Genomic DNA, 19,829 nt, shown 5'->3' with positions numbered 1-19,829 from the left:
TTTCCCAGTTCCCTCTTCCAATACACCAACACACTGCTTTTTCCCCAGGTCTTGGTTCCTCGTTAGAATATGTTAAAAGTGTCTCAGGTGACCATAGGAAGTATTTCTAATGCTTGTCAATTTTGCAGGGGTGCCTTCAGTTCATAAACAGTGCTTTCTGTGCCTAGAATACGATTGTCATTCCAAATTTGCTTACCAGAGGGCTTTAACCTGACACAATAACCAACACAGGTCAGTTGGCTTGGTTTTTGCCCACCTCCTCTTGCATCTGAGGGGCAGAGAAGGTTGTATACCCTTTGTGTGAGTGTCACAAACCTACACAGACTGCACTAGAGTGCATTTAAGTGACCATGTATTGACAAATTCATGGAGAGAGGTCCCTCCCAACCATGGGCAAGGGCTTTGTCTTGCAAGTTGCTAAAAAGTGTTATTTGGTGTGATATTTGGGGTAAGCCAGTTCTCAGTTGGGGTTGTTTCTATTAAATTTGTCTGCTTGTTCTACGATGTACTAATGTTAAGGAATTTCCTCCATCCTACATCCATCCATCCATCCATCCATTATCTGAAAACGCTTCTCCATTTCAGGATCATGGTAGGGCTGGAGCTGATCCTAACTGACATTGGGTGACAGTGGGGTACACCCAGGGCTGACATATAGGGACAAACAACCAGTCACACTCACAGTGATCACATTTACAGTAGATAGTCTGAAACAGCACTAACCACTATGTTGGCCAGCGGATATACAGTTGTGTTCAAAACTTTGCAACACTGTATATCATGGGTGTCTTTAGTTCAGTGATTTCTACAGCTTCTCATTTTTCTCATTTTCTGTGATGAAATGAGTGGAACACATGCTAGTTTGTCACAAAACTTTTACTTGAAACCTGAATTTATTATGGGTCTTCTGAAAAATGTGAACAAATCTGCTGAATTAAAAATATACATGCAGTAAAATGTTATTTGTAACATGGCCTCTTAACTTGACTGATTCTGATTAATAACAGAAAAGATTTAAAGGGCCATTTGAAGGACATGTTTGATATACCCATTAGACTCAGCCACAAACACTACAATGGGAAATTCTAAGGAGCTCAGCACTGATTTGAAAGAGCACATAATTGATTTGAACATTTCAGAATCTGTCTCAGGTCCCAGGATCAACTGTACAAACTCAGTATATTTACATGCACAGTTTAGTCGGATTACAGCCATTATTGAGTAGCATAGTTGAACAACTGCAGTTGTCTGAGTATACATGCCTATGAGAAAATCGAATTATTGGCCGAAGCATGTCATACCCCGGTATGATAGGTGGTGCTGTACCAATTTCAACTAGTGGTAATAGAGCCACCTCCGGCTGACCTCTTTACGTCACCAGCAACAACAAACTGCCTCTCTCATTCGAGAAAGATGGCTTACAAAGAGCAAGATGAAGCAAAATTTTTGGACTTTTAATGTATGTAATGTAAAGCACAATGAACCCAAACACTTGTAAAAGTGAACATGTGGATTGTGCTGAAGAAGCAAATCTGTGTCAGGAAGCCTAGAAATTAAAGGTCCCATATTATACTGTTTTTCATCTATTTCACACAGCTGTCAGAGGTCCAATAATGCTGTATTCGATATGTATTGCCCCAAACCCATCCATGGTCCTGAATTTCAGCTGTCTAAAAGTAGCTCAAATGAGCTCTACTGAGAGCAGCTGTTTCTGTGCCTGCACCTTTAAATGCAAATGAGCTCCGTCTGTCAATGCCTACTTGCCTGCTACACGCTCCTCTCAGGGAGATGATGCGTCTTAAGCTAGCGGTAGCATGTGCTAATGTTATGGTGGATGTATCACTATGGGTCGCCGAGATGCTTTCATTCAACCATACCAGTTTGACTCAGAAAGAGCGGCTCCTGAAGAAGTACAGACTCTGCAGCTGCAGCAGGACGCTTCAGAATGGTTAGTGTGTCTGAATAATGTTAGTTTGTACTATGTGTTGTTACAGTTACTACCATGTAGCTAATGGCTAACAGCTAGCGAAAGCTGTTTTTGTCTCCAACTCTGTCTCCAAACTCTTGGACACTGTTAGCGTCATCTCTGTCTCCAGTCTGCACGTTTCTAGATGTTTTACTGTGACAACCAAGCTCCATCGTAATATTATAAATATTAAACTCGCTTCAAATATCATTGCATAGCAAACTGACGCAGAGCTAAATACCAATTTCCAGATGACTTCACCATACTCGTAAGCAACTGTAAATACTATCAAAATGTGGAGACACTCACCTGTGGCTCGGGTGCAGTTGCTGGGTCTGGTATGGTTGGGACTGATAATTTACGAGGGTCAGTGTCGAGGCAAAGCCAGCTTTGTACTGACCCTCGTTACTGAAACAGTCCGATGTGAAGTAGTTAGCAGACACACACACAAACTAACAGTAATTTAATTGTCATTGAAAATGAAACACAACCACTGTTTCTTCTGTTGTTCTGTAGCTGGGACAGAATATAGGCACTGATGTTGATTTATACAACCAACAACAGAGCAATTTGCGTGTCTAACTCTGAGCGACAACATTGTGAAACACTGCTATCATACCGCTGGACACACCGAACTTCACCTCAGGGATGGACGCCCCCCGCTCAGAAAGGAGCTGAATCTGAACAGCCTGTAGGAGTGCTGTTTTACCAGTGGGTGGGCTGCAGAGACCATGCAGGAATCATTTGCTTTCCTCATTCTGACAGCTGGCAGGCTCAGGGAGGACCAGTTTATATATGTAGAGACCAGAGAAAATGTGTTTTTCATAATATGGGACCTTTAAGTTGAACTTCACTGATTCTGTCAAGAGGAGTGGTTAAAAATTAAGCCAGAAGACAACCAGAAGCTTAAGGATGGCTATCAAAGGAACCTAGGCCAATGGACATTTAACCAAAATTACTGTATGTATATCTCTGACCCAGCAGATATGCTCACATTTTCAGAAGACCTATAATAAATTAATTACTGAACCAACCTGTAGAAATCATTGGAACTGAAGACTGCTATGATATGCATGTTCTTTACAAGTGAATTTGAACTTTTGTCTGCGACTGTATATGACCCATATCATGTGTTGTACAGAGGGAATCAGGGACTTTATCTTGCATTTTGTTATGCAAACCTTGAATCTTGAAAAAGGAATGAAGTGATGACAACATTTGGTGTGCATAAAACCATACTGCCTCACAGCTAGGCTTGGTGAAAAGCAGCTATCAAACTGAGGAATGTGAAGGTGGGGCCTACTACTCAGAACACATTAGACACAATATATGTCTATATATGTATATTGTATGTATTGTACCTTGTTTATGTCCTTTGGGAAAAAGTATAAGTATATTTTTTCAGCTAATACCAATAATAATAATAATACCAATAGAGAAGACAATCCTCACCATACAAACATACATAGCTTTTCCACCACATCTCTATTAAACTGTAATATAATTCTACAGTGTGTCATGCTTCAATAACTGGCTAATTCATTACATTATTGCCCTTCTCTCTTTTTCACTGTCTTCTTCTCTCTCATATACATGTACATATAGGTAGATAGATAGATAAATCTATATGTTTTGGTTTTGTTGTAAATTACAAAAATGTATTTAATGTATTTTTTTTTGTACAGATGAAATTCACAGATGCGATGCGCTCCAAAGCTCGTCTATCCATCACAGGATCAACAAGTGAGAATGGTCGTGTCCCGGTGGCTTACCTCCGTCCAGGATTACCCATGAGCCTCAGCATGACTGATCTCTCCTGACCATGTCTGAGCCAGTGCCTTACAGCCAATGGACACACATCATCCCTTCCCCTCAGAAAGTGAATGGAAATGCGTGTCAACTCCTGTGGTGACCAAACACCATGGGTGATTCTCCCTGATTTTCAATATGGAGTTTAGCCAATTATATCTTTCTGAGGACCCCTGATCACACTCTTTATCATCTAGCCTAGCTTTCTAGGCTAGGGGTTGTCCTCTCACGACTTGGCTTTCAGGCTTTAGCAAAGACCTGCCCACCCACAAACTGAATCACTCACCATCAGTGAGAAAGATGGCTGGTCATGGAAGAATTCATTCAAAACAATCAAGCACAGTGGACAGTTTTCTAAACAAACACACCGTATTGTTTTTGAGATTTTTGTCATGGAGGCTTCTCTTGTATAGAAAATAAGGACAAACTTAATGGCAGACTTAATGCAATAACAACATTAATCAGGGATGTGATCGGGAATTGCAGATATAAATGCAGAATCTTGGTTGACATAAGTGCAAGCGGTATTAGTGGAAACAGAAGTCTGGAAATATCACATTTGTGAAATAATAAAAAACAGTAGTTATTGTGTGATAGCAGATAATGATAAATTATGTTATTGCTCCTAATTGTTTTCCTTATATCTGCCTGAAAATCCCTAATTAGTAGAGACGTTAACCTAAGTGATGCATGGACTTACACACACACACACACACACACACACACACACACACACACACACACACACACACACAAAACAATCACAGTCACCATTATAAGAAACACATGCACCCAACACAGGGATGGGCAAAAACAAGCAAAAATGTATGTTGATACAGAATAATAACACTTTATTGTGTGCCCCCCTGTGGATATCTGACATCTGACTTTGGTCAACTATTCTGACATCTAGTGGTAGCATAAAAAATAAAAGACTAGTTTAAAAGTCATCATATCATTACAGTGTTATATGCATGACAGCATTCAATGCAAACATGCATTGAATGCTGTGATCCTACCCTGTCACTGAAGTTACGTAGTGCAGAAACAAGAAACTGTACCATCACAATGATTTTAAAGCTTTTATTTTAATGTAAATAAGTTACACAATGCTGCTTTAATGAACTTCGCTACACTGCTCATAGATAAACTAAATGATTGAACGACAGCCAAAAATACAGAAACTGCACAAATATGTGGTTATTTGATAGCATTGTTAGCATTTGGTTCTTAGTGTTTCTTAGTATTTTTACTTGGCTTACAACTTACAGTATCCTATTAACATGTTTTGTAGTGTCTTAAGTGTTTCTGTATATGCTTTTTACTCACTACTTTACGATATCCTCTTATTTATGGGGAGCTTAACAATCAAAATTATTATTTAAGCTGTGCACGCATCTCTTCTACAGATTGTCAGATATTGTATAGGAAAAGTGCAGCCATCGTATGAAGTCAGCTACATTATTTTTTCTTGTCCAATCCTTGTCAGCATTAGAGTTATCACATTACTTTAATGAGATATTACCTTGCAGAGGGTCAACCCCAGAGGACAAATACTGGACATACTGTAGATTTAATGTCACACACAGTAGTGTTTGTGAGTAACAAACCAACTGGGGGTTCCATCCTGGTGACTCCCAGCCATGGGTCACGCTCGTGACAAGGGATGTCTCCCTTGTCAGTGAAAAAAAAGGAGCGTGACCCATCGTGGGTTGGCAGAAACATGCAGTATTGCAAGTTGTCACAGGCCAGGTCAGTCTTGACTCATGTCAACACTGATGGTGATTTGGGCAAAACAGAACTTGATATGACCTTCAAATGGAAATTTGCTGCTGGCAACCGAAATTGATATTTACAGTCAACTGAGTCTGTGTTCAGATCAAATGCTAAATAATACTGCATTTGTCTGAAACAAATACAACAAGTACCAGAACACAACAGGTCCCAGCAGCGTACCTGGCCTCAGGTCGGTCTTAGACCATTTTGCTGTGTAAGGGGACATACTCAAACCAAGAAGTTTGGTTATTTTGAAATCTAATTTTATAGGAAATTTCTCTTTCTCTGTTAGTCTGCCTGTTAAAGTTCAGACTTCCCAAGAGCTAAAGTAGCTTGAATTTCAGTTCACACAGATTAAAAAGAAGAAGTACATGGTAATAGTTGGCAATGCTGAATTTCTAAGTTGACAGTCATAATGAACACATTGTCAATGTTAATTTCTTCAGTTTTTTTTTAAATGAGATGCTCCAAGCTATTTTTTTCAATAGTCAGTATTTCAATAGTGGTCTTCTCCTTTGTTATAGAATTCAAGAGATAAAAGGCGATATAACTCAATATATTCTTTTCCAATTTGTTGCCAATGTGGCTGGTGATGGCTGTTTTTTTTAGACCACTCAGGCACAGTTGCATAAACATGAGATTTTTCTGTTGGAATCTGTACAGATTGGCTCATAAAACTCCACAGTATCGCAGCTATCTGTGACTACTGACTAAATACTACTAAGTACTTGTGCTACTACTACACTGGCAGGAGTTAACAACATGAGCATCCTTACTGAAAAGGTTTCTTTTGCATGCAAGACCAGGGCTGGTATGAAAATGTGTTCTCATGGTAGGTTGAGGTGTTACATAACTAGAATTTGAATTAGAATTTTCACAAAATGCTGAATTTAAATGATTTTACCCAGACATCATGAAGCCTCCACTTCCCCCTTAGGGTTAGGGTTAGCTATTGATGCAGCATACCAGTACAGCATAGACTTTCACAAAGGTCTAATATTGTTGGCTTGTTAAGTTTCATTTCATACTTTGAAAAGAACTGTCAACACTTATAAAGAACACTTTCTTCAAGGGCTAATGTGGTAGTGACTTACATTATAGTGATACATATGAGAAATTCTGCCCATCCCTGTCAGCACACCAAATACAGCAACATATATACTTATACATCCCAAATCACAAAAACAGTGTATCACAGTCATAGATAATGATAGGTGAACCACACCTCTACCATACATGTGCACACACACATACACATAGTACTGTCTTACGAGTTCTGAAGCCAACTGGATGATGTGCCAAACATACTGAGAACCAATCAGAGCTCTCCATGCTCAGCCAATGGCAGCTGCTGATACTGAAAACTGAGCCAATAGGAGCTCTCACTGCTGTGAGGTGGAAACAAAACTGTGAACAAAAAAAACCTTCTTAAATAAAAATAGATAGTGATGAAGATGAGAAGAATGAAGACGAGGAGGACGCAGAGAGGACGCAGAGAGCACGAGGAGAACGTTTGCATGTCACTTTCAGTTTTTTGTTTTTTGTTTTTTTCCAGATAAACTTGTCAGCCTGAAACTTTGCACCTGGCTGCATTTTAGTGATTAATAACAATAGTATTAAGAATAATATCAACAGTATTAATTGCCGTATTAATGTGGTTCTTGTTATGTATAGTGTATGCTTTTAAGAACTCAAGTCTGCTTTTTTCTTTCACCAAGAAGCTGTTATTTGTGCTGCTAGTTAGAAGCTAGCTGGTTAGTGAAAAGCTTCTCCCACAACTTAATAAACGCCCAAGGTGTGATACAGGCCAGGTAAAGTCAAGCTGAAAATGAAAAGGTATCTGCTTCCATTTATCCTCATGAACTCATACTTGCAATGACCACATGTTGTAATTATCATGAGATTTTCATGTTGTTATAATCAAGTTATAATGAGTTACCATGGATGGCTCCCAAACATGGCAGCCACTAAGAGAAATGTGGGAAATTATCATTCTTCACTTGTGACATGACTTCATTTTCTATTAAACTTGAAAATTTTCACCAAAACCTTGCAATTTGCTTTTCAACTGAGGAAAGTACCGTAAGTATTGGATAAACTGATTGAAAAAAAAAAAAAATCAGTGGGTTATTTATATCATACTACAGTTTGATTGATTGTTTCACTGCAATATGACCATTTTCAGGATGTTTTAAAACATTTCTGCCTTCAAAGTGTTACCCTTAAAAAAACACAGAGACACTAAACACTCTGAGTGGACTGTACTCAGATGAAAAACAACTGGATTTGAAATTTGCTCATTTTGCTTAAAACTTGTGATGCCTTGAGTCAGAGCCAGAATCCCTTTGGACATGTGCTGTTAAATTAGTGGTGTCACTGACCAGAGACTGGAGTTCACATACTTTTGAAGACAGAACAACTGAAGTGTCTGTTAATCATCCATGTATCATTCATTCATTCATTCATTCATTCAGTTATTTAATTTGATCTGGCAAATGAAAAAATGTGAAAGTGTTGTTTATTCATTGACTCCTATATCCACCATAGATTGAAAAGGAAAATCTGACAAATAAAGAGACAAAAATGAAATAAGTCAGGCGGGTCCAGCACTGAGCTCACCAGGGCCGCACAGTGTTGGAGGATGATCCTCTTTGTGGTTTTCATCAGGTGAGAATTAAAGTCCTGCGCTCTGAAGTGGTCGGGCTCCCCAGGGTGTGCAGTCTTTGGCACTGGAACCACACAGGAGGTTTTCCACACAACTAGGACTCAAAATTGAAAAGCATGCAGAACCACCTGACAGAGCTGATCTGTCTGTCTGGATGTAGCCTTACACTGCAGGTTAAAGGCTCATATACACCCTGGAGAAAGCATGTGTACTGCCACTGAGACATGTCAAACCACTTTGTTCTGATCTCAGTGACTGTCACTATGCTGAGATGCTACAGATGTGTTTGACGTTCCTGTAACTCCAGTGCTGGCCCTGTGGAGGATCACGTTACCATTGTTTAATTTGATTCAACAATGCTAAGTTCATTGCTTTAGAGGTTATACTATATATATATATATATATATATATATATATATATATATATATATATATATATATATATATATATATATATATATATATATATATATATATATATATATATATATATATACATATATAATAGATTCATCACACATACAGTGAAATATGTCAAGCCTTTTTTGTTTTAATGTTTATACAACCAAGACTGTGTGTTACTGACTCACTACCAGGATACCTGTTCTTGTTTGTTGCAGGAGCTCACCTGAACCAGGTGACCCACCGTACTTGGGAGCCATCTGGTTAGTCCAGTCGGACAGCCCACACTTCGGGTTTAACAGTTGCATACAAACAGTTGCTTTCTTTTATTTAATGACATTTGTTATCTAATCAATTAACTACGATCAATTCAGATTGATCTGAAACAGCTATTTAGTACACATTCAAAACTTTATTTCAGACTTTAATAATCATTTGTTTATATTACAGTCCATGCTCATGTTATTTTATGATTCAACTTTTTATCCTCCACTGAATCACAATGCACTATATACAATACAGTGAAAATCCTAGTGTACTATTTTAATGGTTAGTAACATACATAGATTTAATGTAGCTGACCACTCATGAACTGGAATGGTAAAAGAAGTGTGATGATGGACATCAATCCAGCTGTGATTCTGGATAGCTGCTGTCATATTTTGAAAACTGTTTGTTGTATTTAGTTGCTCCTAAATTGAAATGTTGACAGTTGTGAGTTAAAGTCACATTTTGGAACCTGTATTAACAACAATCTATATTAAAACAACTACAGAGTACTTTCCAAAAACAAACAGGGTTACATTTTAAAGTCAAACATGCACAGTAGGTGGGACAAAACAATAGAAACAGGAAAATCCATTTCCATTCTTTGGTATATTATACAATTCTTAATGCCGAAGACCAAAAAGATTGGGGATTAAATAACACAAGTGAATATACTTCACACAAATCCATTATTGAATTAAACATAATAGAATAAGCTTTAGAATAAACACATTATTTATCTTTTCATATAAAATAAACTTTGAATTAATACAAAACGCCAATTTATATTCTTGCAGCCTGAGACCAAGGCCTATGCTTTGAAGCAGGTATTGGTGTAACTGGGTAACTTCGGTGTTAACCCTTCATTTTCCAGGGCAGCAACAGTAGTTCACTTCCTATTGGGCCACTTAATGGAAATGTATAATAATGCACACCTAAGCTGCTTCAGAGCTGATTGTACAAGATAACAGATCAGCATATATGAAGTCACCATCCACTAACCAATCTGTTTAATAGAAAATCCTTCATCATCCATACAAGCTCTCCTAGTGCTCGGTCCATGGATTGTGATAGAGGCCATCTCCTGTCCTCTTCATTTAATTTTTCCTTGTTGGTTGCAAGCAATGTAATTGTATTCCAATGTATACCAACACCATCAAACAAAAGAGCACAATTTAAGCTCTGAGGCCCTCGATTGTTGTACTTATGTACAACAATATTATATTGAGTGAACTCTATTGACAAGGCATACGACGAGCCTCTTCATGTACACATTGGAGCAACTTTTAGCCACCTCTCCTTCCTGAATTTGGCAGCTTTCATTTTGTATAATATAATAGTTTTGTTTTCATTTAAAAATTCCTTTCAATCAGAATCAGAAATTTTTTGATCCCCCACTTTCGGCCACACTTGTGCCAGAAGACTTTTTGGGATTAGTCATTTGCTATGAACACCTGCCCCTCTATGTGAATTTACTAATGGCTAGATGTGGAAAACCTTAATGAAACCGCCAAAACACCATTACAGTTTTGGACCAAGATAAGAAAAAAAAGGTGTGTCCTGGGTACGTATAACTTGCTTCACAGTACAGGCCTCTGGCCTTTATTCTGTGATCTTAGTGTTTTGGGCAGATTCTTACAGACTCCCAAAGACTTAGTTAAAATGTAGGGTGGTGATATATTCCATGTTTTTCATTTGTGTCCAATGAAAAGACAAAAAGACCAGAAAAACAAACAATGGAAATGTCATATTATCAAATACTTTGTGTATCCAAAGCCAAATTTATCCTATTCCTCAGTGACAAATAACTTTATTAATAAAGAACACATCAATGAATCACACATTTTCATAAGATGATGTGGTTGTTTGTTTGTTCTTTTATTAATATTCCCATTAGCTCCTGTATTTACACAGTTGCTACTCTTCCTGAGGTCTCCATGTTTTCATTAAAAAAACTTAATTAACAAAGTTAGTTTAATAACATGTCCTTTCATTATCATGAACAGACACACTCTTATATTTTTGGGCCCTGTTGGTTTGTTGATTCAGTTGGTGAGCAGCTTGAATGTGCTTCTTTGTTAGACAGAGTGGAACCATCTTCATCTACTTCAACACAGTGGTGTTTCTTTAAGGACTGTGATCGAGTAAAAAGTCTCTTACACAGTGAACACCAGTACGGTTTTTCTCCAGTGTGAACACGTAGGTGTCGGCTGTAACTGTACGAACTATTAAAACATTTCCCACATTGCTCACAGCTATAGGGTTGCTCTCCAGTGTGGATACGAAGGTGCCGCATGTAGTTGCTTAGTCGGCCAAAGCCTTTCCCGCATTCTTCACACTGGTATGGTTTCTCTCCAGTGTGAGTGTTCACATGTTGCTTATACGTTTTTGAAATAGAGAAACTTTTGTCACATAACTCACAGCGAAATGGTTTTTCTCCTGTGTGGATACGCATATGTGATTTGTAATTGCCTAGCTGTGAGAAACTCCTCCCACACTGGTCACAGCAGTATGGTTTCTCTCCAGTGTGGATGCGCATGTGTATCTTATAACTACTTAAGTCACTGAAGCTCTTGTCACACTGGTCACACTCGTATGGTTTCTCTCCCGTGTGATTACGTAGATGCAGACTGAAATGCCCCGACTGAGTGAAACTCTTCCCGCAAAAGTCACACTGGTACGGCTTTTCTCCACTGTGGCTGAGCTGGTGTCGCTTATATGAGCTCAAAAAGCTAAAGCTCTTTGGACACTGGTCACAGCAGTATGGTTTCTCTCCTGTGTGAACGCGCATGTGTATTTTGTAAATACTGAAGTAAATGAAAGTCTTTTCACATTGTTTGCACTGGTATGGAGCAGAGTGGCAACGCAGGTGCTTTCTGTATGAACTCTGGGTGCTGAAATTACTCCCACACTGGTCGCAGCAATATGATGTTTCTTCACTGTGGGCCTGCAGGTGTTGCTTGTATGCATTTAGCTGGCTGAAAATACTGCCACATTGTCCACAGTGATAGAGTTTCTCTGTAGCGTGAGTGCGTTCGTGTCTTCTGAGATTACAGATGCGACGAAAAGTCTTCCCACACATCTGACAGTGAGGCTTGGTCCTGTCTGTGTCTGTGTGTTTTAACTGAGAAAACAAAGACAGAGGAAAAAAGTTCAGAGCAAGGGACTTGATAAAACACAACAAATTAGAAGCTATTAGCTAGCCATGTAATGGAATTTCACCACCTTGGTCTCACCTGTACACAAAGCTTGAAAAGGTATTTATAGGGAGATAAAGATACAAATACAGGAAGAAAAAAAAAAAAAAAAACAATACACCAAAACTCAACAAAGACAGATAAATATACATATATATATATTATTTAACCATTATGTTCCTTAAAGAAGGTGGGAAAATCAGTCTGTGTATAGACACAGTAGAGAGTAATAAGTCATCTCAGGGATTGCTGATTCAGTGGGATCCTTTATGAATGGAAAGCATTTCTTAGTTTTTGGGAACACAACTGAGTGCAGTCAAATTAATTATTTTCATTTATAAATCATTGGGTGTTTGGATCGGCAATTTCATTCTGATTCATCATTTAACTGATGGACACAGTAATATTTCAGTAGTGAAATTAGGTTTATTGGATTAACATACAATGTGCAATATGCATCAAAACAAAATTGGATATGTGCGTAAATTTGGCCACCACAACTGAAAAATCACATAAATATTTAGTAGAGCCTCCTTTAGCAAAAATATCTGCCTCTAGACGCTCCCTATAGCCTCTAATGAGTGTCTGGATTGTGGATGACGGTATTTTGGACCATTCCTCCTTACAAAAACATCTCCAGTTCAGTTACGTTTGATAGTTACCCAGAATGGACAGTCCACTTCAAATCATCCCACAGATTTTCAATGATATTCAGGTCTGGGGACTGGGATAGCCATTCCAGAACACTGTACTTGTTCCTCTGCATGAATGCCTGAGTAGATTTTGTGCAGTGTTTTGGGCGTAACTTTGTGGCTGATTCGTGAACACTGTTCGTAAGAATCTGCTAATACTGAGAGGAATCCATGCGACCCTCAACAGGCTTCATAGGCAGGTTCACAACGCATGTACACCGTGCTGCAATGATTTGAGGGACTGCTTTCAGTCATTTAAAGATTTCTTTTCCATGCTTTAGTAATGTTGTGTAGCAAACACCATGGCTCATTTAAGCAACATTACTACAATCTGTGGTGATAAACAGGACAGTTTTCTCTAGAGGAAACAGCAGTGATCAGCTCAGGAGTTGGGACATGTCAACAATCAGTGAAGTTGATCGATGAACTCTGTAACTCTGTCTCGTATGTAAATCCACACATCATCAGACACATTTAATGGATCTGCTACTGGAGTCCATTGTAAATGATGTTATCAGTCTGTTCCTCATCAATGATGAATTATTTCACCCACCCTAACCCATCTTCAATGTCCTTTATTGCTCACCAACGTAAAAATTAAACAACAATCAAAGACACAATACACAAGTAACACTAAAACTAAAACAATTGTTTGAGCTTGTGAAATGGTAAGCAGGGGACAGCGGTTTACCCGGGACAGGGACACAGTCAAATAAAATGATTGATCTGATGATGATTTGTACAGTCTTTGTGAAATGTCAATAATAATAATAATAATAATAATTCAAATAATTAGAATTATGTTAATATTCAATGGATTTAACAGTTTAAAGACTCCATACAAATTGCATCATTAAGTTTGCTGACAACACAACATCTAACAGTGTGGTGCAGATCACATACCCTCTCGCGTGACGTAAAGGAAACAAAAGAGACTGTGATTGACTTTAGAAGGGCTGGAAAGTATCATCACTTGCCACCAACAACAGATGATCTTGGGGGTGCACCTCGCAGATGACTTTAGCTTCAACATCAACACCGTGGTCATCGTTAAGAAAGACCAACAGCGGATGCATCCCCTCCAGAGACTCAAAAAGGCAGACCTCCCCACCTCACATCCCACCACCTTCTACCGTCACACCACTGAAAGCATTATATCCTACAGCCTCACCTCCTGGTTCTGCAACTTCAAGGCATCTGAACGATACCACCTGAACAGGATGGGGAAGGGAGCCAGTAAAATCACTGGTGCCTCTCTCCCCTTTCTACTGGAGATCTTCCATGAGCACTGCATTCACAGAGCTTTCAGTCTCATCAAGGACCCTCAGTACCCTTCTTACAGTTTGTTTTCTGTCCTACCATCAAGGAAGATGTACCAGAGCATCTGTGCTAGATTTAGCAGGATGCTGAACAGCTCTTTCCTGCAGGAAGTCAGAATCATTAACGGATTTTGAAGCTGAGAGAAGATGGAAAATCAATCAGAGCCATTGCAAAAACATTGGACATAGCCAGTACAACCATCTGGAATGTCCTGATGAAAAAAGAACGGTGAACTCAGCAACAAACGTCAAACCAGTAGACCAAGGAATATATCAGCAGTTTATGACAGAAACACTGTGAGAGCTGTAGAGAAGAAAACCTAAAACAGTCTACGCAAGAAGATGCAAACCCCTCATTAGCAATAAGAATAGAAGGGCCAGATTCAAATTTGCCAAAAAAGTACCGAGACAAGACTCAAAGGGTCTGGGACAGTCTGGGCAGACTTTGTCAGTCAGTTCACCAGACATGTAGGTATAACGTTGTCCAAGCAAAAGAGTATATTAATCTGTCACAACTGTTTTACTGGTGTCTAACAAGATGTCCCATGATGCACAGGCAATACATCCTCTCAGGCAACCCACTTCAAACCCATGTCAGGAAAGTTTTAAGTTTTAAACTGTTGTTTATAGGGAGGGACCATGTGGACACAATGGTCTGCGTTACCTAAGCTGTTTTTCCACCAGTACTTTTGGTTATGCTGAGTCAAACCCAGCCTGCCAATTCTGTTTTTCCATCATCAGTTTTAGTGCGTCGAGTGGGGCCAAGCTGAGCCTGCAATGGACCTGCTCCTAGGGATGTATACCGAGGAGGGGTACTTTTTGGTACTGGTTCCTAATTGGGTCGGTACCAGGGTGCCATGAAGATTCTGGACAAACGGTACTGTTATCAGTACTTTTCTTTTTTTTTTTTTTTTACTTTTTTTTGATGATTTTTTTTTTTATCATGAATGGTTTTTGACATGGATGGTTTTTGAATTTCTACCCAACTGTAATGACTACCAATTGAACAACAAACTTACCGTGACTTGACATCGCAGAAACATAACCGGGTGCCACTGCCACGGCACTGCAGTCTTTAGCGTTGGCCAGGCTGCTAACTTTACTCGCTTTGTTATAGCAATCAAACACGCCACGCTCCAAGTGTTTGGTGATGTTGCTAGTGTTACCCCCCTTGGACGCAACTTCTCTCTGACAAAGATTGCATCGAGCCGAGGTCTCACTCACTCACTGATAAAGTGAGCCCAAACCTTCGAGCGCTTGGCCCTCGCCGACATGATCGACTAGAGTGAGCCAACGAGGTGCTGTGTCATCACCTGTCGACGGCAGCAGTGTCATTATCACGCAACAGTTGGAGACACACTCTGTCCAGAGAGGTCTCGGCTGCTGCCAGAGAAAGAAAATATGTTGCTTTTCCTTAACAAAAACGGTTAGGGCCAAATGCGGCAGGAGAAGTGCCTCCTCTACACTGTTCTGTCTGATGAATGGGTCTGTCTGTACTTACAGTCTGTTGGGTTGAACATGAAGGGGTTTTTGCCATCTCCCTAGTTTTCTTCTTTTTTTCCTCTGAGAAGCATTTATAAGTGCATAGCGTCTGTTCTGCTGTTTGCTTACAGCTGTTTTTGGAGTTGTGTTTAGTTACTGCTGGTGAAAACGTATTGTTTATTGTAACGCTTTTTCATAATAAAAGCTTTAGAATGACGAAATAACAAGGGCTTTTATTGTGAAGAACTAACAGGATAACTGAACTAGCAGGGCAACTTTGTTAGCGGTGATTCTTCAATAGTACTGAGGGGATTGAGACAAGCGTGCTGTTGGTTTTGGACACACCTGAGCCCAGCTGTGGTGGAAATGCAAATCCTTGCCATGCACAGGTCCAGTTTCCTTCCTCCCATTGTGGGTTCACTTTACTGGCCAGATGAAAAATATTTTGGCAGTTCTTTTGTCCTGTTTACCAGCCTTGGCAGACAGACTAAAAGTTTGGAACACTGATCTCACCTCCTCTGAAGAACTCATGTCCCTGGCTTATGAGTGAAAGTAATCGTCCTTCCCGTCAGCTTGTCTCAGCTCTGGAAACATCAAATAAACACAGACAAGTCAGAGCCAGAACAACCACTTAAACAACAATAATACTGCTAAAAATATTTCAGTGCAAATGGATTTGGTAGATGAATGATTCACATAAGATTTTAGATTCTTGTTTCCTACGATTCTGAATTTCTTTACAAATGTCACAAATTGATATACAACCCAATCTTTTTACAGCTCACAAAGATCTCCAGGGGATTTATTGTGATTTATTAAATGGTGTAGACTTACAATTTGGGCTGTTGTTTGGTGAAATTATGTTTCCACATTACAGACCTTGGATACGCGAGGGTAAGGTAAAAGAAAATTTATTTAAACAGAATAAATATTGAGTCCACAAAAATCACACAGCAATCACTTGATGACTACACATGATAACTACATGTGCTGGCAGCTTGCTCTCTCTCAGCCCAAATGGTCGAGGCAGAGGCTGCACACCCTTGAGTCAGGTTCTGCTCAGTTTTTTTGGGTTTTTTTCTTGCCACTGTCGCCAAGTACTTGGTCATGGGGGAAATGTTGGGTCTCTAAATTAATTAATTTGAGAGTATGGTCTAGATCTGCTCAATCTGGAAGGTGTCATGACATCATTTTGGTGTCAGTTCGCGCTATACAGATGAAGCTTTTAGCTTCTGGCCTTAGTGAATATGATTAAGTTGTTGCAACTAGAGGTGGATTACAATGAAAAACATACAACACATACAAATCTACATTTGTATCTCCAAGGAAACAGAATCTATTCACAAATGTCAAAATTCCACGTTGCAAATGTCAATTAATAGCATTGTGTCAACAATGAGAAAAGTGCAGCAACCAGACAATTTACAGTCTATCTAGAGTCAACTTCAATCAGCAATCTGCAATCAACAGACCAGACCAAAACACACTACAGTGTTAAACAACTTAGTTAAACACTGTGGTGAAGAAAATAACATCTGTATAATGTATTTCACACACAAACCAGTTAGCAACCTACAGAAAAAAGACACCACTTCATCCAGTTTGTACTACTGTGCACTCAGCTGAGACTCTTCTACACGTGCCCTGTTGAGACTGAGAAAGTTTTTAATAATGAACTCGGAGCATGTTCTGCTGGACGAGGTAAAACCAGCTAAAGCATCATTTTCTACATTACATGGTTTGTATGTTGTCTGATATGCCCTCATGAAAACTTTGTTTCACAGATGAAGCACCTTAAAACTTCCCGTTCCTCTGTGACGGCCCCCCAATCGGTCCATGCCCCTAAACATCACATGTAAAAACCAGTTGCAATGGTCTATCTCTCCACCAGGAGGAGCAGTGATGGAGGCTGAAGCATTACTTCAGCTGTTAAACTCTTAGATACAGCTCTTGACAAGTGCGAGAGAGTGTGATTCCCACAAAGAGAATGTCTAATAATAGGCTACAAATGTTATGTTATGCTTCATCTCTTCATCTCTCACGTTTTTCAACAGTACTGCATGAAAGTGAAGGTAATATACCCAAGGAATTTTAACTGGAAGGAGAAATCTGCATGTGCAGGACTCATCTGAGCAGGACTTGATTGGAAATGTTCAGATTACAAGAGTCAGTAGGAATTTTATGCTTAACAATATGCAAGACCAAAACATTAGCTATTTTTTCCATATTTTCTACAAATGTGGAAGGAACATTAGAGCAATTTAGCTTTTTTTTTTTATTTGTGAAGCGATGATGATGTCTAGTCCTTGTTGAGTCCGGTTCTAATGCTAACCCTAACCCCAAACTGATTAAATAAAGCACTACTGCACACAGACACCTAAACTCATTTCACAGCTTGCTGTAAATTGATTTAGAAGATCTGGGGTCCGGGAATTTTTGCTTTTCTGGAGGCGTTTCCTCTTCAGAAGTCATACAACGGAGATATGGATTTTGGTGTGTTTGACAATGCAGCTCCCATAGACTTCAATGCAGCTGTCACCAAAACAAGGTTCAGAGATGTCACTCCTCTTTCTTTTCAGGGTTGCTTTGTTAGCAGACACAAGCACAGAAAATTCTCTAGCCACGCACGCGACCCATCTGACATCTTCACCAGGTAACGTGGCCACCAGTCGAGCTGTCACACCGGTAGATGTAGCCACATGTGTACCTGTGTTGTGGTGGCAGGCTGCACCAGGGGCAAAGCGTGAACGCAAAAGACAGACACCATGAAACACAGACAAATGCATAGAGACACAGAGAACAGCGCAAATCTGAATTATTATTCCGTTCTGATTACCATATTTGCTAGATTTACTATTTCAAGCGGAAGACGGGGAAACAAACTGGGTTGTGTGTTTCCCTGACGGGACTGAGTGAGCGGAAGACACACGGACACCTGCAGTCAGTGTGACGTAACGCTCCAGCAACAACAGCCAGGCTCACAGCTCCAGACCACAACACACACCCAGCCAGGAGGCACACTGTCTGTCACAAGTTAGCAGCTGTCACCCCGGACTGCTATCAACAAACACGGAAGTACCACTGCAGACTGACAACGCGAACAGGGACGATACCTTTTACTCTCCCACAGTCTCCTTTCTGCCAACACTGGCTGAACGTTGATAATGCCACGGATGTACTGCCGCCTTGTTTTCTTTCTTTATTTCTTTTTTCCTTTCTTTCTTCTTCTTCTTCTTCTTCTTCTTCTTCTTCTTCTTCTTCTTCTTCTTCGTGTTTACTTTAATGGCGGCTCGCAAGCCAGCGTGGAAAAGTGCGTACCGCCACCTACTGTACCGGAGTGTGCCTCAGTGCTTCAGGTTACATTCTACAAGTTTCAAAAATGGAAGTGCTTGCAGTTTATTTCCATTGATTTACAAAATGCAGTGAATGAGCAGAAGAGACTTCTGAATCAAATCAAAATTTGGTGAGACCTCCCTGTGCCTTCAAAACGGCATTAATTCTTTTACATACACTTGCTCATAGTTTTTTAAGGAACTCAGACCAAAGATCTTATGTGGATGTAGGCCTCCAGATCGCTTCATGTAATCCCAGACAGACTCAATGACTGAGTCGATGACAGACTGCCTGAAGTCAGCAACCGTCCTCCATCAGTCCCAAAGAAAGGTACAGTGAACTGTGTTAATGACTATCGCCCACTTGCTCTCACCCCTATAATCACCAGATGTTTTGAGAAACTCATCCACTCTAACATCACATCTGCCATCCCTGCTGACCTGGAAGAATACGGAGCTATAGATCTATCAGATCTAAAACAAAGAGACTGAAGAACAGTTTCTTCCCACAGGCAGTGAAATGCACAACCCCCCCAGTTCCTATGTTTTTGTGCATAGTTGAGTTGCTTGGCCTTGTTTCCATGTCAGAGGAATGGCTTTTTGGCTGCAACTCTTCCATGAAGTCCACTTCTGACCAGACTTGTCCAAACAGATGGGTGTACCTGGGTCACTCTGGTTTCTGCCTCTTCTGAGCTGATGGCACTGCTGGATATCCTCCAGTTTCAAAGGGAAATAAGCTTGATGTGCTTTTCATCTGCTGCAGTAGTTTACATCATTTTAATCTCACCTGTCTAAAATGTTTGTACAGTAATGTATATATACACACATACATTTTATTATATCTTACAATTTAAACCTGTATCTTTCGGAAAAATAGTGAGAGCCTTGTAACATTCCCTCACTTTGTCACTCATCTCTAAAA

At 39.7% G+C, this 19,829-nt stretch overlaps 2 protein-coding genes across 7 annotated transcripts in view; one reads left to right on the top strand and one right to left on the bottom strand.

The window, feature by feature from the left end:
- The window catches only part of LOC119024484 (glutamate receptor 2-like), a 75,117-nt gene extending 67,021 nt beyond the window's left edge, over nt 1-8,096 (top strand). For 3 of the 5 annotated variants that reach the window (XM_037107337.1, XM_037107346.1, XM_037107329.1), the window contains exon 20: nt 3,652-3,787. Coding sequence is in view for 2 of the 5 variants with exons in the window: in XM_037107364.1 (XP_036963259.1) it covers nt 3,652-3,786 (135 nt within the window). In the remaining 3 variants the exon portion in view is untranslated. Of the gene's footprint in view, nt 1-3,651 lie in introns of all 5 variants that reach the window. The other 2 variants (XM_037107364.1, XM_037107355.1) reach the window with 2 other exon arrangements.
- Nucleotides 8,097-9,285: 1,189 nt separating this feature from the next.
- Nucleotides 9,286-18,846, bottom strand: LOC119028273 (zinc finger protein 239-like). Of its 2 annotated transcripts, none has more exons than XM_037114050.1 (3): nt 18,689-18,846; nt 16,089-16,159; nt 9,286-12,009 (listed from the first exon to the last, which is right to left on the bottom strand). In XM_037114050.1, the coding sequence occupies exons 2-3, from the start codon at nt 16,104-16,106 to the stop codon at nt 10,900-10,902; spliced, it is 1,128 nt and encodes a 375-aa protein (XP_036969945.1). In that variant the 5' UTR covers nt 16,107-16,159; nt 18,689-18,846; the 3' UTR covers nt 9,286-10,899. The 2 variants fall into 2 exon arrangements, with proteins under 2 accessions (XP_036969945.1, XP_036969954.1); XM_037114059.1 differs by lacking the exon at nt 18,689-18,846 and adding an exon at nt 18,430-18,588.
- Nucleotides 18,847-19,829: the final 983 nt, after the last annotated feature.

This window comes from Acanthopagrus latus, chromosome 1 (assembly GCF_904848185.1).
Source record: "Acanthopagrus latus isolate v.2019 chromosome 1, fAcaLat1.1, whole genome shotgun sequence".
Lineage (NCBI taxonomy): Eukaryota > Metazoa > Chordata > Actinopteri > Spariformes > Sparidae > Acanthopagrus > Acanthopagrus latus.
This window is presented reverse-complemented; position numbering and strand designations above follow the sequence as displayed.